Source organism: Semicossyphus pulcher, unplaced genomic scaffold (genome assembly GCF_022749685.1).
Source record: "Semicossyphus pulcher isolate SPU_LCO1_2020_fin unplaced genomic scaffold, fSemPul1.0.p SCAF_10, whole genome shotgun sequence".
NCBI classification, from domain to species: Eukaryota; Metazoa; Chordata; class Actinopteri; order Labriformes; family Labridae; genus Semicossyphus; species Semicossyphus pulcher.
Genome location: NW_027211604.1, coordinates 11,227,023 through 11,249,951, shown reverse-complemented (window position 1 = coordinate 11,249,951; position 22,929 = coordinate 11,227,023). Strand labels below are relative to the sequence as shown.

General features: G+C 40.8%; 3 protein-coding genes across 5 annotated transcripts; all 3 read right to left on the bottom strand.

Moving 5' to 3' along the window:
- Positions 1-226: 226 nt before the first annotated feature.
- zdhhc23a (zinc finger DHHC-type palmitoyltransferase 23a) lies at positions 227-3,451 on the bottom strand. The gene is made up of 4 exons (XM_069676982.1): positions 3,333-3,451; positions 2,112-2,747; positions 805-972; positions 227-693 (listed from the first exon to the last, which is right to left on the bottom strand). Exons 1-4 carry the CDS (start codon positions 3,449-3,451, stop codon positions 420-422), a joined length of 1,197 nt encoding a protein of 398 aa, XP_069533083.1. The 3' UTR covers positions 227-419.
- Positions 3,452-8,046: 4,595 nt separating this feature from the next.
- On the bottom strand, positions 8,047-15,251 carry LOC138595698 (V-type proton ATPase catalytic subunit A). 3 transcript variants are annotated; one of them, XM_069667084.1, is made up of 15 exons: positions 15,160-15,251; positions 14,477-14,587; positions 12,362-12,490; positions 12,012-12,226; positions 11,788-11,925; positions 11,553-11,704; positions 11,247-11,409; positions 10,961-11,069; positions 10,457-10,579; positions 10,243-10,357; positions 9,854-9,917; positions 9,538-9,741; positions 9,226-9,320; positions 8,918-9,089; positions 8,047-8,800 (listed from the first exon to the last, which is right to left on the bottom strand). In XM_069667084.1, the coding sequence occupies exons 2-15, from the start codon at positions 14,556-14,558 to the stop codon at positions 8,708-8,710; spliced, it is 1,854 nt and encodes a 617-aa protein (XP_069523185.1). In that variant the 5' UTR covers positions 14,559-14,587; positions 15,160-15,251; the 3' UTR covers positions 8,047-8,707. The 3 variants fall into 3 exon arrangements, with proteins under 3 accessions (XP_069523185.1, XP_069523170.1, XP_069523177.1); XM_069667069.1 differs by having other exon boundaries at positions 10,243-10,579; XM_069667076.1 differs by having other exon boundaries at positions 10,243-10,579; positions 14,477-14,574.
- Positions 15,252-17,082: 1,831 nt separating this feature from the next.
- wasf3a (WASP family member 3a) lies at positions 17,083-20,796 on the bottom strand. The gene is made up of 8 exons (XM_069675384.1): positions 20,664-20,796; positions 19,138-19,272; positions 18,870-19,023; positions 18,659-18,776; positions 18,395-18,579; positions 17,744-17,953; positions 17,348-17,649; positions 17,083-17,240 (listed from the first exon to the last, which is right to left on the bottom strand). The coding sequence occupies exons 1-8, from the start codon at positions 20,794-20,796 to the stop codon at positions 17,083-17,085; spliced, it is 1,395 nt and encodes a 464-aa protein (XP_069531485.1).
- Positions 20,797-22,929: the final 2,133 nt, after the last annotated feature.

Here is a 22,929-nt window from a genome sequence, read left to right as displayed (position 1 = left end):
CATGAACCCCACAGAGTCGCACCTTATTCATTTCAAGTCTTTTTATCTTATTTTTTAATTGACATGCAGTCAAAAATATTTAAATTCAGTGAGTCAGACAGCATAAATTATGTTAGATTTCTGAATGTGTGTACATAAACATGGCAATCAGCTTCACACCAGTAGGCTATTAACTTGGACAGACATTTGTGTGACAAATTCCAACCACAAATTAATTTTGCACATTTATTTTTTTCAAGCAGTCAAGGTCAGAAGCTCGATAACTTATTCCAGAGTTTAAGCTGTTTTTAATGTATCATATTAAAAGGCTGGAATGTAAGCTTTGGAAGTCAGCTGATTTATCCTTAGAAATACCTGATATGTAATCCCTCACACATGCACTCTGTTTGCATGGTTCTACTACAGAGTACAAAGTGAAACTAGACCAAGTCAGTGAGGCTGGAGCGAGGAGAAACTGAGGCATCTGCCATGGTGAGGAACTCAACCCAGTTCTGACAAAAGCCACGTGAATACTCTCCCGTGTCGATGACGAGTCCCCACAGGCGGCTCTGGCCCGTTTTGTTCCTGAGAGCCAGCTGAGACTCTCGCTCCGTCACATTGAAGCTGATATTCAGAACTTGAACCAACAACAAGTAAAGCAGTCCAGCTGTGACGATGCTGCTGTACCACGCACAGGTGAAGCAAAGCGCTGTGCTGTAAACAAAAAGAAAGAAGAAATATAAAATTACAGCAATGCGAAATATGGCTCGACTTCTAATCTTCTCTTTTAATTACCGTAGTTTGTCGTACAAAGGAGTGTGGTACCTGGACTGGCTGTAGACGGCGGGGCAGTAGAGGAGAGCCGTCATGAGATACTGCCGAGGACAAAGGCTGCGAAGCACCAAGCTGATCCCGTACAGAGAGGTCAGCACGAACACACACAGGGTCAGCAGGAAGCTGCGATGGTTAGCCTGTCCAACACAGCTGTTTATCCTGCTTCAACACATGCAGACACACACAACAATCAGACCACATTAAAGCAGCAACACAATTATAATATATATTTTAAATTAATTATAAATTAAATATTAATAAACTCTTGAATACGTTTATTAATTTTTCTCCCCCACATATTTGGAAAAAAATAATTTCAAAGTTTTGAAGTTTTTGCACTTCAGTTTTTAATGCTTACAGCATCAGACGCTAAACTAATTTCTAGTCAATTTTTAGCGTGTTGCCAGTAGTGTTGGGAATTACGGCTCTTTGAAGGGAGCTGGATCTTATAGCTCTGTTCCTTTCTGAGAGCCGTTCGAAAGATACAAGGTGAGAGAGTGGTCGGACTCTCTATTCTCCCGTGTCAACACACACGCATATGTAAAATTCTGCACTTTAAAAATTTAAAAGGAAACATCAGAATAATGTAGGAACAATTAATCAACATCATTGATTTGCCAATAATTTATGATACAACTCCATATGACTACAGAGATGTCAACAAAAGAACAACAAACTTGGCAGAGTGTTATAACGTCGCTCACCGTCGGCACTATGGTGTGATGACATGATTCCGCTGCACGTGACCTAGCATAGCGGAGTTGCAGTTGAAAAAAAGCTGCCTGTGGTAATACGGCATAAACTATAAAACAACTAAAAAAGAAACAGCTGTCACCTACGACTCGGTTCCCGTCGTTCACACCAAAGAGCCGTTCAAAAGAATTGGATTGTTCGCCAACGTCACAACTCTAGTTGCCAGAAATCTCAGCAGCAGATTTTAAAAAACTCACTTGTTGAATGGCGTAACTAAACATCCATAAGACGGGAAAATTATGTTTGAATGATCCTTTTTAGTCACTTTTTTTACAGTCAGGCCCAGAAAACATAAGATCGTTAGACACCAACAGCAGGTTTAAACCTGTTATTAGAAGTGGTACTAAAATAACTGAGTGTCGAAGCTAATGGTTTACTGTGGAGGTCAGACCATAGATCCTCTGCAGGCACCTTATACCAACTGTATATTCATTTTCATTAACTGTTGTGAATGCACATCACACAACAGTAAAACGGACTTAGTGGGTAAAGTGAACTTACTTACAAGCCACACAAGGAATATATTCATTACATGTCCAACCCACCAGATACAGTGGTGGTCCAGACGCTGGACACACGATCCGCAGGTCCGACAGTGTCCGGCCCGCGGAGGTCGCATTACTTTGCACACAGGACACCTGCTCCACTTTGCTGTCATGGCCTCTTTTGTTGTCTGTAACTCTGCTTGTTTCTCTGTGGTGGACGCGGCTGATTGGATGCATCCATTAAGGTTTGTGAAGTCCTTATTAGCCTCCTGACTTTGACTGTGTGCTTCATGCAGGGAAGCGGTCACAAATCTCGGTCCTCTTTTGGTGTGAATAAGAGACACGATGGTGAGGATCACCCCAGAGGTCACAGTGCACACCTGCAGCTGGCCGACGTCCCCTCGTGGTAAAATCTCTGTGATGAAGAGGTAATACATGTAGAACAGAGAGTAGAGTGCGAGAGTGAGGAAGAAGAGGGTGCGCCTCTTCTTGCGGTGCGTGGCGTAGTAGTACCACAGCACCAGGCCGGGCAGAGCTGTGAGGGTGGTGATACCCAGCAGGTAGTGCAGCGCTGCTACCCGCAGCAGGAGAGGAAGCAGCACCAGAGCCGGGACCATGGAGATCTCCAGCCTGTCGATCAGGGCGGCAAGAACTGGAGACTGACATCCACTTTTAGGTGGTCTGTCCTTCAGCCACCTGCAGAGAGCAGTGGGAATCAGTAATTATATTTTCTATACATTAGCGGCATTCAAATGATAAATCTAAAATCAGTGATGCTGCTTTTACATACAAAAGGTAGATATTTGTTCTCTGCTTTTCAAATCCAAGATTTACATGAATTCAAGATTTGCAGTGATGATTTAATGGGACAATAAGGAACATATTAGGTTGTATTATTACTAGGGAAAGGTTTTCATATAAGAAGGGCCGACTTTAACCTTTAGGAGGCCCAGGGAAAACAATGACCTGTGTGCTGTCTTTTCTTGTTTGTTTATGATGTGCTTTTGTGTTGCCAACAAATATGTGATTAATCAAACTATCAAAAATGTATTGTAACATGGAGCGCTGACACCAACCAAGGGTTTGGGGATCTGAAGCATTTGTTGGCTTTGCCCAGTTTGTAATCCAGCCCCCAACCACACAGGCTCCTTGTTTCTGGGTTTAACTTTCCAGCCAAGCACACCACTGTAGGTTACTTTTACTTTCCAGTGCTTTACAAAAGTATGTTCTTGTGGTACTCTCCGTCTGTCGGTCTGACTCTTCTCCTCAGGCCATTCATACCTGTTAAAGGCTTCATCCAGATCTTCACAGTCACAGCAACATCCGCACGGGTCGATATCACACTCACAGCAACACATAGGATCATCTGGCTCTGGAGGCTTTAACTTCTCCCATTTCATTCTGGCTGGCTAAAGATGACTGTGAGGTTTACAAGCTGTCATTCAGGAAATAAAACAACCAATAACAATCATCACAACATAAAGATTTCGTGTGTGCTTGCGACAAGTATCTAAACACACACTCACTGTTTGCAGCAAGCCCGCAATCACACACATATATGAACATGTAACCGTTTCTCACTGAGCTTTCCCTTAACTGTTTCATATCTAAGATGCACGCAAAGGACAGCACACATGAAACCTGGTGTAAATCTACTCCCAGGGCAAAGTTTGTAAAAGAGCACATGGGAACAGAGAGTTGACAGCAACTACTCTACCACCTAAAATGGTTTAATACCTCTGTTATCCTCTAAAAGGCAACAACCATTGTCATAAAGGTTACAGCATTTTAGACTGGACTCAACCTGTACCTGTAACTTACTACAAGATCTAAATTAATTAATTAAAAAAACAAGGGTTTTCTGTCCCCAAAAGATTGTAAAGTAATTTGTTGAAACAAGGCCGTTGTGTCTGCAGGGACGAACTATCTGGGCCTCAGCTCACTAATAGGTTCTTGAGTGAGTGTGTGTTTGAGTTAATTTAGCCTGGTTTATAACTCGGGTCGTACAGCCTTGTTATACAGAGCCTGAGCCGGATCAATACAGAAATTTAACAGCAAAAAAAATACGAATAGGGACACAAAATATACAGTTCTGTCAGGTTCATGCATGACTTTATACCAGACTGCTCTATCTAATGATGATCACATAATTCACAACAACAATGACTAATTTAATTGTGTGTATGCAGGAACTTCACAAAGCCGAGATTTCTCCTTTGACTTACCTTTTGTCTCCACAACAGAAAAACAAAACCATCAACACACCTTTAGATAAAGGTTAAATTTTCTTAAGCAAATGATGAGGAGAAAAATGTTGTCCCCGAGCTTCTTCTGTGAACGACTGAGATGAAACAAAAAGGAGGAAAAAAACCCCTGCTGTTCCTTCTCATCCGTCATTTGTGTTGAAAAAGGAAATTGGCATGTTTCTGCAGTGGTGGAGCTGCGATGACACCGCACCAGTGCCCTGAGATGGTTTTCATTTCTCGGATTCCCCCGGTGGAAGAGTCCCAACAGAAAGAAGGCAACTTGGATCCCTCCTCACAAGTGGTTTGATATTGAGTTGCATCTGCCAGCTCGCTTTTCCCGAGACTATCCTCCTCACATGTCATTAAATAGTTCACAAGTCGTTCTCTAGCGTTGCCTACTTCTACATCTGCTTCCCGCTCTTCATCAGTTACTGTTTGAAGTTTTAATTCAGGCATGCTCGGTAAATATAGGCGCTACCTCAAGTGGCGGAGGGAGCCACGAGCCTCTCATGCCTCCTCTCACAGCTGACGGGCTATGTTGAGGTGTTCGAAAAGCCCTGACAATCCACGCTGTGCTGGACCAGAGTGAGTATGAGAAGAATGACAGGCACTCATAGATGAGAGAGTGAGCAGTGATCCACAGGGCAGCCCCACCCTCCGGGATCAGATTTCCTCCAACTAGGAACCTGGCCTCGCCGCTCGCACACAGAAAACTCTAGAAGAGAGAGTGTGTGGGTGTTTGTGTGTAAGTTTCTGTTAATATCAGTGTGGTGTTTATTTACATAACTCTTTGCATGACATGAATTAAAACCCTGAACTTACACAGGCAAAGTGACCCCGGCTACTGGGTCAAGAGTATGCAGGAAATTTGGATTCAGGTTCTTGCTCATCGACTTAACAGAAGATATAAGAAATATAAAGTGAAGTCCGGGCACTGTGTGTTTGGGGCTGTGCAGTGGTAAAACGCAGTGCCTTTAAGAATTGTCCATCAGCCCTGACAGCGCAGAGACTGCTGGGGAAGACCACTGGCGTCTTGAGGATGAGCAGGTAGCATGTACCCTGATGTTCCTCAAGTAGTCGGAGACATGCAGCAGTCGCAGGAGAACAGTCTGCTCATTTACAGACAAAATAGCCAATTATTGTTAATATCATATTTCTCTTTTGTCTTTGAAGTGGACAAACAGCAGGTAAACTTTAGTTAAGGCCACACAAAGCACCCAATACAAAGGCATTGTGGCTGTGCTGTCGATGGTAGACACCAATGTCATCCTGAGATGTGCTGTAACCAAACACGCTGTCCATCAGTCATTGCTAATCCGAGAGCAAGACACCGAGAGGCAGGTGCATTATAAACTGGTATATTCAGAGACCACTGAAACCTCTTAACACCAGCGTGAGTCTGGATGCTGAATCAATGCAGAGAGCACTAGTTGCCAGAAAAGATGCTGCTCTTGCTCCTGTGGGTTGTGCTTCCATTAGTCTTGATGGAGCCGGAACCCGAGATAACGGCTCTAATCTACTTTCAAGGATTTAATGCTGCGAGGCGCAGACGACGGGCTGAACCAAGAACGCGTGATGGTGATCACACAATGGCGGACTATAACAGATGCTGGATTTGCAACAAACGAAAGCTCAATGCTTGAGATTGTTTGGTAAAGAACAACAGTGTTTTCCTTGCAGATGAAACAGGAAGTTGTCATTAACTTATAATAAATAATCATAGTCATTAACCTCTGTGCTCCGGGTCAGTCTTTGTTCTTGGCACAGTAAAAGGCAGTGTGGTTTTAGACGTGTCGTTGTGTTAGACCTACTTCAAAGGCCTCATTGACTCTGTGAGCTCTGGTTAAAACAGTGGAGGTGATTTTAATATGATGGATTTTTTTTGTGTTGCCTGTGTGCTTCTCACTTATTTTAAGTGGGTGGGACTTGTTGAAAAAAGGTGATTCCATGTAATTATACATATCAAAATTTAACAACATCAAATTGAATCAAAATTGGATGACTATATAGACGGTTAGTAGTTTTCCAGGTTGTGTTCAATGAAACCTGATCAAACCACATTCACACAGTCCTGATGAAAGCAGATTAGCAACTCTTAATTACAAAATGGGGATGTGATTTATACATTTAAGTGACATTTTCAAAGTTTGGCACAGCTCGTTGAATATGAAAATTCCTGTTTCTCATGCTCAGATTTAAAATAGTTTAAATCACATTAAAAGCTTTAAATGATAACTTATCATGAAATTTAATTATACCTTATGATGACAACTTACATTTTTTGGAAGTGATTTACCACTAGATACTAATGATCCAGGGGGCATTATGACATTGGGCCTCATTCACTAATATATGCGCAGAAATGTTCTTACTCTCCGCAAAAGTACTTGCGCAAAATCACCGTCAGATTCATGACACGTGCGTACCGGCCAATTTTGTTCTCACCACCGTGCGTATGTTAGTAAATCAGAACCATACTAAATTGACAGGTGCGTGTCCGCGATCTGCGTTCAGCATACTGCCACGCCTCTGTTTCCCTATATAAGGACATCCGTTTGGTGCCACATGAAGAGAGCGGTGTTACGGAGAAGCTGAAAGAACGTGAAAGATGGCCTCAAAAGGTAAAGAGAAAAATTTCACATCAGCAGAAATTGAAACTATTGTGGCAGAGGTGGGGGCCAGAAAAGGCACACTGTTCCGGAGCGTGCACGGGCAGCAATATCTTCCAGCAAGGCCAATAAACAATTTAATAAAGGCCAAAAGTGTCACATTTCAGTATGAACATTTTCATATGGTCTACTCTATTGTAAACTTAATAAACTAACTCAACTGCTATAATTGAAGATTTTAATTATATGACAATAAATTATGAGGATGACGCAGCATTTACGTTTGGTCCATACATTAGTAAATTCAATTATTGTTGTCTATTAAAGCCTTTTTTTTTTTTTTTCAATAAATGAAGTTTTAATATAGTATGCATTTAGTTAAAAGGGTGTGTGTTAACATTTCCTAGGACATTTCTTTCAACATTTGTGCGTACGCATGGTCTGAGGGAGTTCTAAATTTGTTCGCAGAGTACGAAGAAATTTAGGTAAGAACAAATTGATGAATCCCAGATTTGTGCGTCAAACGTGCGTACGCACAGTTCGTAAATGAGGCCCATTGTCTTATGTGCAGGACAGTATGTTATTAATAATGTTCAAAATATCTGCATTGATGTAACAGAGCTGGCAGGGGAAAAGTTGGGTGTGAGGGTTAAAATATTTAACTAAGCTGAGCATCATATACTGTACTGTACTTTCATCAGGTGTTGTAAGTGGGTACACAGACACACAATATACGTACAATGGTGTCATAGAGTGTTTGGTGTGGTGTGTAAAATGATTTCTTGCTTCTTTAAAGCTACTAAATATACAATAAAATAATAGTTTCAGAAGGTTAGTCAGTAAACAAGAGGCCTTATAGTGAACCTGCAGCAAACAAGAAAGGTGTGTGCGCCACCTAGAGGCGAAAGACTGTCACTGAATATCTGTGTGCATAAGAAGCGGTCAAGAGTTCATAGACTCATTTCAGCTGTTTTAAAGGGTAAAAGAGACCAGTAATAATATAAAAAGGACTATATATCCTTTTTTTCCACAAGCTGTGGAAAGGAAGTCATTCCAGGATTAATATTACTAGTAATAAAATCATACTGTGTGTCATCTGAGAGGGCATTAAGACATCCACACGATGAGCTTTCTTCATGTCTTCACATTTATTTCAGGAGACAATAACATACATGAATATTATATTGAGACATCTGTTACAACACGACACCAACAGACTCATTCATCCACATCTTTTTACACATAACATCAAGTTTATAGTTCACAACATCACTATCACACGGAAGAGGTAAGAGGTGGAAGAATGCCTTCAACCCCCTGATATACAGCAACAGTGAATCTGTCCCTTTACACAGGCGCATGTTCCCATTTGATTATCTGTAACGATCACTGTCACTTTGGGGGCAAAGAAATGTCACTTTCCACTCTTTGTCGCAGCTTTTAGTTTAGTGCAAGTACAACACAGGACCGGGGCCCACTGAGTTTAACCACAACATGATGACGCAGTGATCTATAAGTGCTTTGCAAAGGGCTGAGTGGAGGTGTTGCTACATCTGCAGAGGAAAAACGTACCGTCATGTGTCTAAGGTGAGTCCGACACTGTTGTCTGATTAAAACAAATCAACTGATGAAATGAGAATTGGCTCGGGGGCGTGGAATGTTTAAGGGGACGTAAACACAGTGGAATAAAATGAGTTCACATGACCGAGGCAGACATTCAGAACACAGGCCATTTAATCTGCACTATGTTGCACTGCACTGGGGTTTGGATATCTGGGAGAAGGAGTGAGAGGTGACAAACTCATTCCTCCAGGGTCCGGAAGGAGTTCTGCATGTCCTCCAGCAGCTGGGCGAAGTCAGCTTTGATCTTAGCTTCGCCCTCCTTAACGGGGTCCTGAAGAATCCATTGGACACAAACAGGCGTTACATCAACAGAGAGTTACCTACTTTCGCTGATGACCAAATCAATTATAAAACATTGCCCTTAATAAAATGAGGAACAATCGTGTACCTTAAACTTCATGGAGCTGATTTTGTAAAGGGTCTCCCCCATGTGCTCCTTGATCATGGCCCAGGTGATTTTGTTGTCGCTCTGTGCCGTGGACTCCACGGCGTGTCGGGCCATGTCGTAAAAAGCGATCATGTTGGAGAGGATGCCCACGGTTTTGTAGAAAGGGCAGAACCTGTGTGCAGAGACAGAGGAGGAATGTGTGCAGCTCAAAGTATTCAAGGTAACACAGAAAACATTTGTTTGTAGAAGGTGGAAGAGGCTTCTGAGTGGATTAACGTGTTTTATGTTTGGTGAGCTATTGTTGTTACCTGTCGTAGGGTGTGTAACCGTTCTGCTGCAGGAAGTCATCCTTAATGAGCTTTGCAACTTCTAGAGTGATCTTATCGCTTTCAGCAAGAGAAGCCTGTAAACAAACAACAAGAGGATTGGTCCGCTTTGTTTTTCAGAGATGTCCGTCACCAACATCAGGAGGAGGATCATCAGTTTTATCACAGTCAGGAGTTTATGATCAAACACACCTCTCATTGAGACTTCCTTTACTGTGATACACCAAACTCTTTAGCATCTTTAAGGCAATAGTTTTGTTACACATCATGTCTTCTACTCGTATCAGGCCTCACCTTGCCTACAAGCTGCACAATTTCAGCCAGGTCCTCCTCCTCCTGTAGAATCTCCTTGGCTTTTGTACGAAGAGGAACAAACTCAGGGAAATGTTTGTCATAATATTCATCCAGAGCTCGTGTGTACTTGCTGTAGCTGATCAGCCAGTTTACAGAAGGGAAGTGCTTCCTCTGAGCCAGCTTCTTGTCCAATCCCCAGAACACCTTAAAAAGGTTACCACACACAGGATGGTGATAAAGAGAAATATTGACTGCAAGGTGAAATTATGTCATATGATAGGATCAAACTCACAAAGAGCCACTGCCCAAAACTTACCTGAACAATTCCCAATGTGGCGGAGGTGACTGGGTCTGAGAAATCTCCACCAGGGGGCGACACACTAAGAATATATCACAGTATTTAGGGAAATGTCAGCCTGATTATTGATTATGTACCTTTCTACTTTTATAACTTAAGAAAATAATCAATCTAATTTCAAACAAAAGTGTTTTTAATCCTTTGTCTGCCTTAGAAACACGTAGGTAAGCAGTGCAAGCAGTTGGGAGTAGTTGCAGTGTAGTAGTTAGTACAGGGAAATTATATTAAAGCAAAACCGGTATGTAATTTAATGCACCGACTATAAGTCACTTTCAACATGTGTGTGGCTGACTTGAAGTGTACCATAGTTGTCTGACATAAAACTGCTTATATGAAATTCAACTCACGCTCCTACGATGCTGACGCTGCCCTCCCTCTCTGGATTTCCCAGGCACTTCACACGTCCGGCTCGCTCGTAAAAAGAGGCAAGCCTGGCACCGAGGTAAGCAGGATACCCACTGTCTGCAGACAAAGACATACACAGCTGTAACTGTCCCATAACACACGGTCGCATTGTCTTTACAAACACATATAAATGAATCACATCTACTCTGAACTTACCAGCAGGCATCTCAGCTAATCTTCCAGAGATTTCTCTCAGAGCCTCGGCCCATCGAGACGTTGAGTCGGCCATCATGCTCACATTATAGCCCATATCTCTGAAGTACTCGGACAGTGTGATCCCTGCAGACATGATTTTATTCAATTTACTTATGCATTAAGTGATTTTAATAGACTCTGTAAACAAAATATCTTTTGGAATGAGATTTCAGGACATTATAAGTTTTCCCATTGCGTATAGAGAAACATAAGTTTTAATTAAAAGTAGTAGACTGTGGAGTGCCGGCTTGGCTCAGAGGTTAAATCGGCGACCATGTACAGAGGCTATAGTCCTTGATGCGGCGGACCCAGGTTCAACTCCCACCCTTGACCCTTTGCAGCGTGTCATCCCCACTCTCTCTTCCCCCATTTCTGCCACTATCCACTGTCCTCACTATAGAATAAAAGGCAAAAAATGATTAAAAAAGTAGTAGACCATTGACTATAATGTGAATGTACTGGTACCTGTATAAATTGAGGCCTCTCTGGCAGCCACAGGCATGTTTGATGTATTAGCAACCAGTGCTGTTCTCTTCATGATGCTCTCCACCTTACCATCCACCTCCATAGTAAGCTGTTGGGCAAAGACAGTGTTAGCATTACACAATTCTTCTATTTCATAAAATCATCCTTAATCTGTTTACTCGTTTATGGAGCTACAAAGGAGCTGAAAGTGGCCCAGTGAAGTAAATACTGGGCAAAAAAAAACCGAGGAGATGACAAATGGAAAACCTTTCATTCTTCCACTCACCTCGGGGAAATCCCTCAGCACCTCAGACATTTCATTTCCACGCTCTCCACAGCCAACGTAAATAATGACGTCACTGTTGGAGTACTTGGACAACGACTGCGAGATCACGGTCTTTCCACATCCGAACGCGCCTGGTATAGCAGTGGTGCCGCCCTGCACGCAACTGTACAGCACAAAAGATTGAGCAGTTTATGGATTATAATCACACAGCATAAAAGAAGTACATCTTAATTATTATAGGTACAGAAAGTTCCTGCCTCCATAACTATCAACCAACTGAGTGTGTAATGTTCTCCTGAGACTCACGGGAAAAGTGCGTCCAGAACTCTCTGCCCGGTCAGCAGCGGGTGATTAGCAGGTAGCTTCTCTGTGACAGGGCGGATTTGTCGTACTGGCCACACCTGCACCATGGTGAACTTCTCCTTCACACCTTCAAACTCCAGCTCCAGAACCACATCCTGGAGGTCACAAGATGAGAAAATCACTTTCACAGAAACTTTGATCCAATAGTGGAGCTTTTAGTTTCAGGAACAACACTCACAGAGATGTCGTAGTTTCCCGGTGGGGCGACGTACGTGACTGTGCCTCTGTTGCGAGGTGGAAGCATCAGCTTGTGTTTAATTAAGGAGTTTTCAAACACCATACCATAGATATCGCCACCTGTCACATGGCTGCCAACCTGAGGAGATAACATGACATTAATCCAGACAGTAGAACCGGAGAGGCATCAAAGTCCACACCGCAATGAAATTATAGTTTTCTTACCCGAAGACTCTGGCACGGGGTAAAGTCCCACTTGTTGTCTCTGTTAAGAGCGCCAATGTTTACTCCTCTGGGGATGTAAATACTTTGAGTGAGGTCATTGATGTCTTTCAGTGGACGCTGGATACCGTCAAAGATAGAGCCCATGATTCCTGGTCCCAGCTCTACAGAGAGGGGTTTTCCTGTCCGAAGGACAGGGTCACCGACGGACACACCGGCTGTAAAAATCAAGTTAAAGAAAACAGACTACAAGCACATCATCACATCACATTCAGTCTTAGGCTCAGTCAAAATGCATCTTTTGTTATGTTTATTATGTAGGTTCAGTGAAGATCTAGCATCTGAAAGGATACACGTCTCCTCGTAGACCTGGATAGTTGCCATGTCTCCCTCTAAACGGATGATTTCTCCCACCAGCTCACTGTGACCGACACGAACCAGCTCGTACATGGCCGCTCCCGCCATCGCAGTCGCCGTCACCACTGTTGATTAAATGGGTTTGAAAAAAGAAACAAAATTAAAGAAATGTGTTTGACAAGGGATGTACTGAAAATCATTAAGCATTTGCATATTTTACACGTTTTTATCCCTTGTTTATATTTTTTTACAATGATGAGAAAAGATGGAGCAAATGTAATTTATCCTTTCCTAATTACTTTTCCTTGACCTAGATGGAAAACGTCATGAGGTTAAGGAAAAGAGTGTGGAAAAGATGAGTGCTCAGAGAATCCGACTGCACTTGCACTGGGTGGATGTGACTGATGTCTCGTGGTTCTGCCGAGTAAAAACTACAATCTACCAAGGATGGACTACAAAGAGCGCATCTATTGCCCGGTGCTTTCTTACCGTGTTTTTTCGTGTAATCATAAAAACTTCTACAACCCGGTGAAAAATCAGACCTCATTAAGATGTTTACAGTGTGTGAAGCAGTTCGACCGTCAGGACGAGGCAGCTTTTAGCAGCATCAGTCTGAGGACCTGATAACACCTGAAGTCTCTTTCTCTAAACGTGCACTTCAAACTTCTGCAGCCTGTTTAAGATTAAGAATTATTAAATAAATTATTTTATGAATGTTTTTTTAAATCTCTTATTTTACTGTATTTATGTTGCAGAATCATATTCTGTTTTGTTGTATTTCTTCTATTTGTAATACGATCTTATAGGCTGTTATATTTAGCCTATATACTGTATATCTTATTGGTATAATTATTACTGTAGTCTACACTTGTTCTATCTTACTATGAGCTCGTACTGTGTGAAACACACAAAACTGTAAACTAACACACTCTACCGTCACAGATGATTATTTATTTTTCCTGACGAGCAAAATAACGATTGCATTTTGGATATAAGCTTCATCAACATCATTAAACTGAAGAAATAACACCTCATAGAGGCACGTGGGTTTTGAGCTTAAAAAAGCATGAATCTATATTAACTTCAAGTAGAGATACAAATACAGTTCACGGTTTAAATTTCAGTACAATTTACTGATTCATTGATTAATTGGATTTTGGAATTAAATAAATACATTTAAAAAGTTACTTAAAGGTGAATTGAAATGTCATATTTATTGGCCTATTTTTATCAGCGTCTTGTATTTATCCACATGAATCATAAGTTTGATTGTTTGAAAATAATCCACTCAAGTTGGCATTTAAATCTACTACTAACTATCTTCTGTCATGTTGACGCGCCGCGCCGAGAGGTGCATCAATTTAAATGTTGCGGCCACAAGGAATTGTGGGTCATTATTTTCTTCTCTCATTTCGTAAAGGTGTTTCCTATGCTAAAGGAAATAATAAAAGGAAGCAATGAAGCTCCTCTCCTTATTATTTACAGAATTCAAACAGCTCGCCGTTTCACTCTGTTAGGAACCTTCCTAACCAAAAAGCACTATTCGAACACAGCCTTGGTCAATTATACATTTCCTCAATGGTTTTTGTTTCAAGTATGACCTTCACCAAAAGCAAAAGAGATTTAAACCAACATAAATTAGGCTTTTTGGTTGAGGTGCCTAATCACTTAGGGTTGGGCAATATGTTGATAAACATGGGCTGATATAAATGTGTGAACTATCAGAGATGTTTTTTTAAAGTTTGTATTATTGTAGCATTGCCCTTAAATATATATAGGTTTGTCGGGCGATAGTGGGCAATGTTGCAAATCAATGAGCAAGAACTGCATATGATTTCTGAATCAGGCTAATTAAGTTTCTTGATTCGTATTCTGAGGAAAAAAAAGGTTGTTTTATCAATATTTAGTTCTCAGCTGGTTTTCTGGAAACTTTACCAAACAAGGTTATCAATATGATATATTTACCAACTCCTGTTGAAAGCCCCAATAGTGTAATATCCTTGCCTGCCCTATAGTAGCTGAAACAAATGACTTACAGCAAGTGGCTTTTACCCATCAGACGCTTACCAATGGAATCAAGCAATTAAAAAAAGAAGTGATATGAAACAGACCTGGCCCAGAAACCCCATGTACATATCCAAACTGGCTTTCTCGCTCCTCATCCTGGATCTTAGGAAGTTTTGATGTATCCATCTTGGAAGTCTGTGTCCTGCAAAAAATCCCTAAAGAAATAAATATGAGCCACAGATGCTGTCAGTTCTTTATGATTAAAACATTTAGCAAACAAACCAATAACATGGCTCAACACATCATGCACTACTTTGTATAAGCTAATGGGAAACCACGCTACACTTACAGAGCAAATGTTATTCCACGTTTGAACAGTCTGTGGCTTTATACGTCATATTTTATGAGTACAACACAGCACAACACAACATATTAAAGAGTCAGCACGGTACTCTGTGTGAAATGAGTTGCAGTGTCAGGTCACAAGCTAGGATTTGACTTTAACCTTGTGTTAAAGATAAGGCAAAGTAAGTGACCCCTGCCGTGAGGATATGTTTCCTAGACATATGTTAGCACAATGTTTGTCACCACACACACACGTATCGTTTAGAGCAAAGCTGATTTGTGCGTGTGCGCGTATAAGTCAAGGTACTAGCTAGCAAACACTAGCTACCTTCATCATCACATACAGGTAAAGCTAAGCTAACGCATAGTCACGCATTATTCGGCAAAAGACAGCAAGAATATTTCAAACGGTTTAAAATCATAAACCGTCCATAAATATTACCTTATCTTGATATGCAGTTCCCCAGGTTTGTCTCTTACGTAGCAGACTGAGGAGGAGCGTCACTGTGCTAATCACCTGCCAAGCACCGGACTGTCACGGGAAGAAAACATCTCCATTGTGGATCAGTCGATTTCCCCTGTTCTAATGTTGTAGCCACTGCAGAGCCAAGATGGCGTCCGAAGCTGAACAGTTTCCTAATCGCTGAGAACTTCCGCCAGTTTACACGCGTCCACCAGGTGCATCGATGACCTCTGCTGGATACAAATGAAACGTTCACCTCAATGCAGCAACTGGGTTTGTTTCAGACTGTTTATATAATAATAATAATAATAATAATAATAATAATAATAATAATAATTTAAGACCCAACCGCATCGTTACTATTTATTTTATGGACCTTTTTGGATTTGAGAGCGATGTAATCTTCTAATAGCTACATTATAAATATTAATAATATATGTCTAATGTAGTGACAATAACTTTAAGTGTTTTATAAATAATTCCATCGGGCTTCTACTATGTAATTTTAAAAATACAGCTTTCAGAACCTCATTGACATGTCTCAAGGAATACCTCCAAGTGCACGCACGCACGCACACACACACACACACACACACACACACACACGCACACACACACACACACAATGGAAAGCTTCTGCACAACTGCATATGAACTAAATTACATTCACAACATTATGATTTGTTTTACAATTTTACTTATATAGAAAATATGGCTACTTAGTTAAACAACAACAACAATAATAATAATAAACAATATGTTTATAAGAAATGTAAAAAAATTGTCATGAGGAGAAAATCACAACATGATTGTCTTGTTGATCCTGTAAAAATTTAATGACAGGTCCACTTTTTTTAAAGTCACAACACAACAAATACACTTAAGAAGACCTGTGCACACCTGAATTGTGACAGGTGCATCGGAGGGAGGTGCAGTCTTGAAACAATAGGTGAAGAAACTCCCGCACACTGTCTCGCTTGTTTCATTGACCGAAACGTCGATGATATTAAATAAATATTATTAGCAACAAGCGAGACAGTGTGAGGGAGTTTCTTCACTTCTTGTTTCAAGACATCACAACAAATACAAATTTTATGGCAGAACAAAACAGTTTCATTCTGTTTACAATACCCTATGACACAAACCCTGGGATCGTGAAATGGTCACAATTTGAGGTAGCAATTACAATTACAATTGAATGTCAAATGGAATTATTCATCAACACACACATAATGCAGGAAGGACAACATTTAGACCAAAATATTATCAGGAATGTGTATTTCCCTAAAATGATATTAAATATCCGTAAAATAAATATCTTAAAACTTTATAATGCTGCAAAAATAGGCCTTTTTTTTGACTTGTCAAAATAATGTCTTCAAGTAAGCTGTGGCAGTGTGTTAGTGAGTCAGCATTTACAATACCAGGAGCCTGAAACTGAAGCAGTTACATGGAATTTGGCCAGTTGCCTTATTATTCATGCTTGTGCTTTGCTACCGGGACTACTGTGACGTTTGCAGGTGTGCTGTGTTCAAGATGTTGGTTGTAAGGAGAAGATATTTAATAGGAACACATAGTTCAGGTTGATAGAAAACAAATGGCTTACATTATTTAGTAGCAGAAAACCTAAAAATGCATTTATCAAACAATCGATCACTCTTTGAAATGTGCCCACTAGATTGAAAAATTCACCTGATTCAGAAGAAACTGCTCACTCGTGCAATTTCCTCATGAAATAATAATGTCGCAGCACAAATTAAGTATACATAAGATGAGGTAAAGGTATTCTGCCAGCATAAGATTGGTATGTAGAGTCCACTAGGTGGAGCCAAAGAAAGTAATTTTTTACACTGAAGGTCCAAAGGAGCCAAACTGCAGCCAGGTGCTTCACTTTGTGTTTGGTCAGTCTGACCACTCGTTTTCATCCAGCTCAGAGTCGTCTTCAGAGTCAGTGTACTCCACTGCAATGCGTCTGGACAGGATGGTGGCCACGTCATTCCCCACCGGCTCCCGCTTGTTCTGCTGCTCCTGCTGCTCTTGGACTTTCTTCAGCTGGATGCCTGATAACGACACACACACACACACAGTCACATATTGTACACCTGACTAACATAAAGCAGGTAATATTTTGGGTAATACAGGTAAAACTGCTTTAACCCTTACTCACCTATTCGGATGGCAGACAGCAGGTCACTTCTCGCATCTCTCACAGGTTTCATCTCAGCTCTACCGCCTTCACCGCGCCCTGTGAGGTGTGAGGGTGCAGCTTGGGGAGGGAGAGGAGGAGGAGGACCCGGAGGAGGGGGGATCATGTGTAGTCCTGGAGGAGGTACAGGTGGGAGCGGGTAGCCTGGGCCTATGTGTGCAACTCCATTATGTGGTGTTGGTGGTAGTGCACCTGGTGGGAAACCAAAGGCTGTCTGTGCTGAGGGGATAGGTGGGCCTTGGGCAGGAGGTGGGGGAGGAGAGCTGTTTGACAGTGAAGGAGAGACAAATTATTATGTGTAGTGGAAATATATTTTATAATTAAATCTTTCTCTCATGATACAAACAACAAACATACTTGTAATCTACAGGTGGACGTGTTGAGCCGTTCATTCGGTCGGCAGCGTGGGCCTCTGCTGTGTCGTAGGTTACCCTCTTGTAGTTGACATCAATGCTGTGGTATTCATGCTCCACAGGTGGTGAGGACGGGGCATTATCATGTGACTTGGCATAATTACAAGCAGCGTGGGCAGGCACAGGAGGGACGGGGTAGTCTGGGAGGTCAGGCCTAGATTAACAATGAAAGACAGAGAGTTTTGCATTCAGATGATATCCAGATGGTAGGTTTGTTTGTTTCAAAATCAAAACAGAGATATTGTTTTTTTAACTCAAGATCCTATTCAAATAAATAGGATCCACCCCCCTGACTAAAGTCCAGTTAAAATTCCTTATTTCCTTCTCATCTTTGTCTTTAATATTTACTATGATTTCCAGAAATCTGCATTTTGTCTTAATTCACATTTTTCCATACAGTCTTAAAGGTGTGTTTTCAAGTGGCATGGGGCCTTTCTTAGATATTCAACAATAAAGAGCCTCTTATTTTTGCATTTTTCCCAGAATAATCCTAACATTTCTTTAAAGCTGTGATATTATAAACGCTCAAACTCCATGTAAACACATGAATTCAACCCTCGTTGCATCTATTTTCTTTCAGGAAAGCTGCACAAACCTGCCGTCAGGCGAGAGCGAGCCCTCAGATGATGCCCCTCGGCGGAGAGTCTGCGGATGGCGGTGATCTGGGCGAAGCTCTTTATCGAATGCCATCATGTTCCACTCTTGCCTGCGGTTTCGAGCCTTCCTCACCTTCTTCACCTCGCGCTGAAGGGTACTGCTCTCCACACATCTCTTCTGTTCCTGGAGGGACAGGAAAAGAAATTGATAGAACCGACTAAAATTCTTAAAGAAGCAGTGGGTAGAGTCTGCTCTCTCTCACCCTTTGCCTCCGCCTCTCTTTCCGCTTTTCCTCAGTGTCCTGCAGCATCTTCTCCTTCCACAGGTCAAAAAAGTAGGACGGATCGGAGTAAAATTTCATTGCATTTGTAGAATCCTCCCTGTATGTTGAGAACAAATTTCCACATGAAAAGAGACTCTTGCTGAAAAATGTGACCTTTTCAGATGTTGTAGTTTTTTAACTCATGCAGTACCTGTAGGCAGTGAGGGCATCGAGGGGAGGAGGCCTGTCGCTGCGGTTGTGCATCTCAGCCACCGAGCTGGGCGTGCTGCCCTTTGACAAAACCTGCTGGTCCTGAACAGTGGAGCTTTTGAATGCCTTCCTCATGTTTATGTCCTGAAGCGAGACTACAAAACAGTAAGACAGAGGTTGTGAGGTTTAATAAAAAGCATGTAAGAATGAATGACAGGGTAGAAAATAAGATATTTAATCAACAGACAGATGGTAACCAGAGGACTCACCCTCCTCCACGCTGGAGTCCAGCTGGGTGACCTTGACGGCCAGGCGGTCGATACGGTCCTGGAGAGAGTTGGCACGGCCATAAAAGGTGTTTGCCTCATTAAAAAGCTCCCCAAAAACATTTTCTGCATGTGTACCTGCAACCAGAGCAAAGAACCAGAAGGAAAGGAAGGAGAAATATGAGCTATTTATTATCACAAAGTGTGCAAACCCTCTAAAATAAAGTGCACAACACAGGAAAATATTAAAAGAAATGGACAAAGAATACAATAAAACACTCAGAAACAAACCACTTTTAAAATCCATTTACTACCACTATCTGGTGTTTTATTATAAACTACATCCTAACTAATGTTTTCTAAATACCAATTAAGAAATCCATGTGTATTTATCTTTATAAACTTAATAAGATACAGCAGGTTCTGTTTAAAACTCTTATAAAAAAGGTATTTTATATTCGAAATCTACTGTCTGTATGTCTCTGAATCCATCATATTTCTCTGGATTATAAACCAACATTAAGCGTTTGGTCTCTGCACATAACAGCATGAAAGGCCCATGTCAAAGAGCTCAGATCCACTTAATGTGGGAGCTATCATTAGGCTGCCTCTGTTTGTGACTCCGCCCACTGACTCTGCGTCTTATCTGCCTGTGAAACAAAGCTTCACGGTAAGCTCTAAGCTCCTGTATCTTCACTAAATCCACACACACACACTCACATACACATGAACACACACAAACTCACACTAATCAGAGCACACATGCGGCAAATGTCCTGCAGTAAATTTGCTTCCCAAAATAGTCTGTCAATCTATAGTTTCTCTCGCTGTCTCACATATTTCAGTGCACAAATTGTAATACCTACATGGAATAAACACAAAGGTTTACCTAGGTTTTTATTCACATTGCCAAAAATCATCAACTATTTAAACCAGTTTGTTTCTGTACAATATGTCTGGTTACCAAGTAGATGGCATAAATGCTTGTACTTAATACAGAATAAGATAATAAGATACATTAACTCAGAGTAAGGTGATTCGAGTTACTTTGCTGAACGTAAAATGCATGTGTTTTCCGTCTTGTTATAAGCCAAACACTTAAGTGACACTATATGGTCATTGTTTTCTGATAATCGGGGATTCAGGGATTACGACTTTAAGCACTCAAACAAATAGTAGATGTAAGTCAGCATGTCATGGTCAGATCGTGTGAGAGCTCACAAGGAAGTGCTGATCTGCTGTTTTTATGTCACAACTTTTGATGACCAAATACACATGGAACAGCTATTAACTGCATTGTTCCCAGATGCCTAAACTGTCGCCATCCATCTTTCTATTACTTTGATTGAATTTTATACCATGTTGGGCTTATTTTGCTCAAAATATGCTTTAAAATCATACCACAATGGTTGTGGCTACACTAAAAAGATGATCTGTGACAGTTCACACACATGGCTAAATGTGTTGAGGAAATGAGATTACCCGTCTAAATAAAAGTATAACTAAAGGAAATCAAACTGTGATCTTACTCAGACTACTGAGCTGGCGAATGATGGCGGACAGTGTGTTGTTGGTCACACATTCCAGCTCGCTGCCAATCCCATCAGGCACTGCAGCGTGGCACAGGTGGCGAGGCTCAATGTTCCTCTTGACCAAAGGCATGACCTCCTCTCACATCTCGCACACAGCACCTGCTGCAGGACAGAGGACAGCTCTGAAAAGCTCATTGGATACTAAAAGTAGTAGAAGTAGTAGAATATCAGCACTTTAACCCATATTTGTAAAGCAACATAAATGGTAATCAAAGATGGCGTCTAAAGGTTTCAATGACTTATGCATAAAGAATAGAGTCCAGGTTATTGCACATTACTATTAGTATACTGTTTTTTAATTTCTCTATGCACTATTTCTGTAAGTTAAGAATTTAAATGGTGTCAACTAATAAACACAAAATATAAAACAGTATATATATATATATGCATTTAAAAAATGTGTAGGCTAATTGTTTTATCTGACTGATTAAAATAAAGTCAGCAATTGGTAGTCCTGTTATCCTTCTGTGTTTTGATATTAGTTTAAAAAGAGTGGTAAAGGGTGTAATGGAAAGCATCAAAATCAAAATTAAACCTTTCACGATTTTGTCATATTTGCTGTGTTGAATAGGAACCCACTTGCTGTTGAATGTCACAATTTATCACCACGTGTCAAAGTGGTACACCTATTGTATGGTCTTGGGCATTATTTTTAAAGTATATAACAACCAACAGCTGTTTTATTCAGCAAGCTTTTTGTGTTGAAAGAGGTGTGAAGACGGCAAATGTGCCAATTTTTAAGTGACTTTGCAAGTCATTATTACATGGACTTGAAACAAGTGATTGAGTGATTGCCAATAATCACAGGTAGGGGTGAGTCCAAACACTATCAACAATGAGAACAATAATGACCATAATTTTTATATTCTGATGCAGACAAGTCGGAGAGAAGTTGGGAAATAACACGGAGCTTCTTCACTGACAGCAACAGTAGGGGATTGGAACTGTAACACCAAGATGATTTTAGAATTGAAGCATTTAAAAAAAATATGAACCACAATTTTAGTCAAACTTTCAGAGATCAACTCCAAAGTCTCTGGGAAAGTGGGCAACTTATATTGTAAATAACCAAACGGAAAAATTAAAGATCACCCCACACAGGTTTTAATTAATATAAAATTCTCTGCTTTGTGATAACTCACGTATGAATATGAAATTATATCCAAATTTAAAACTTGAACTACTTGGTCAGAAGATGACCAATAAATAGACAATTTAGTTTAGTTACTGGAGTTTTTGAGTTTTCACATCAAACTGGTGTAAGGTGGTGCAGTCAAGATGGTAACCCTTGCACATGCATATTTCACTTTTATTTTTTTAGCCAAACCCAAATAAATTTAGCAAAATAAAAATAAACCTAAACAAATAGTGTTGCTTCTTAACCTAACTAACCAAACTGCTAAAGATTTTGGTTTGGCCTGAAATAAAAAGTCACCATTGACATAAGTTTCACACAGGGCTCGGGCCTTAGTCTCCTTGATAAAAGAACTTTCTTTCCCTCTCTTTACTATGAAGTAAACAAAAATAAACATTTCTCTATCTAAAGGCCAAACCTCCGACTTAAGTAAGAATGAGCAAAAAACATTTTTGTGTGGATGGGTTGTCATATAGGCTATTTAGAATTTCCAAGGATTAACAAAAGTATTTAAGCGTTTATGTCCTACGCCTAAACTGTATAAATAAGGTTCTACGCCATTTTTCTTGACTTTTCACTATTCTCAAGTAAAGTAAACAAAACCGAAAAAAACGGGGGGAACGCGCGCGTGTTTGGCGGTAACTTCCCATAATTCACTGCGTGACTTGGAACCTCACTTTGCGACTATAGTAACAAGCTAGCTAACAAGCGACTCTGCATTGGTCCCTCTTCAAAGTGGTTTTTAATCACAAAGCTGGTTGTTCTCCGTGACAGAAAGTTTTAACATCACAGCAGGTAACTTTTTTCAATACACGTACACTAAATATGAGAAATGTAACAATTTTTGTCACAAGAAGAAGCTTAAAAACACAAGTGTATCTAATCCTACCATGAAATTGCCGTTGGGTTAGCTTGTCAGTTGGGTCAACGTACGTTTCTTGTTCACGTCAGCACGCTGGGACGGAGTAGTGACAGTAGAGTCCAAGCTGTATCATCCAAATTAAACATCTCTTCTTTGGCCTACTGCCGTCGTGTGTCGGACGGTGACAGCAGCCATCTCTGCAGGGC

Coding starts and splice junctions, on each gene's coding strand:
- zdhhc23a (XM_069676982.1), bottom strand. CDS start 3,451: ATGAAATGGGAGAAGTTAAAGCCTCCAGAGCCAGATGATCCTATGTGT. Junction 2,748..3,332: donor CTGGATGAAGCCTTTAACAG/GTATGAATGGCC, acceptor TGCTCTCTGCAG/GTGGCTGAAGGACAGACCAC. Junction 973..2,111: donor CTGGACCACCACTGTATCTG/GTGGGTTGGACA, acceptor GTGTTGAAGCAG/GATAAACAGCTGTGTTGGAC.
- LOC138595698 (XM_069667069.1), bottom strand. CDS start 14,558: ATGGATACATCAAAACTTCCTAAGATCCAGGATGAGGAGCGAGAAAGC. Junction 11,070..11,246: donor TGCTGAGGGATTTCCCCGAG/GTGAGTGGAAGA, acceptor TTTGCCCAACAG/CTTACTATGGAGGTGGATGG. Junction 9,742..9,853: donor CCACATTGGGAATTGTTCAG/GTAAGTTTTGGG, acceptor AACCTTTTTAAG/GTGTTCTGGGGATTGGACAA.
- wasf3a (XM_069675384.1), bottom strand. CDS start 20,796: ATGCCTTTGGTCAAGAGGAACATTGAGCCTCGCCACCTGTGCCACGCT. Junction 19,024..19,137: donor GGACTCCAGCGTGGAGGAGG/GTGAGTCCTCTG, acceptor ACTGTTTTGTAG/TCTCGCTTCAGGACATAAAC. Junction 18,777..18,869: donor GATGCCCTCACTGCCTACAG/GTACTGCATGAG, acceptor CTCAACATACAG/GGAGGATTCTACAAATGCAA.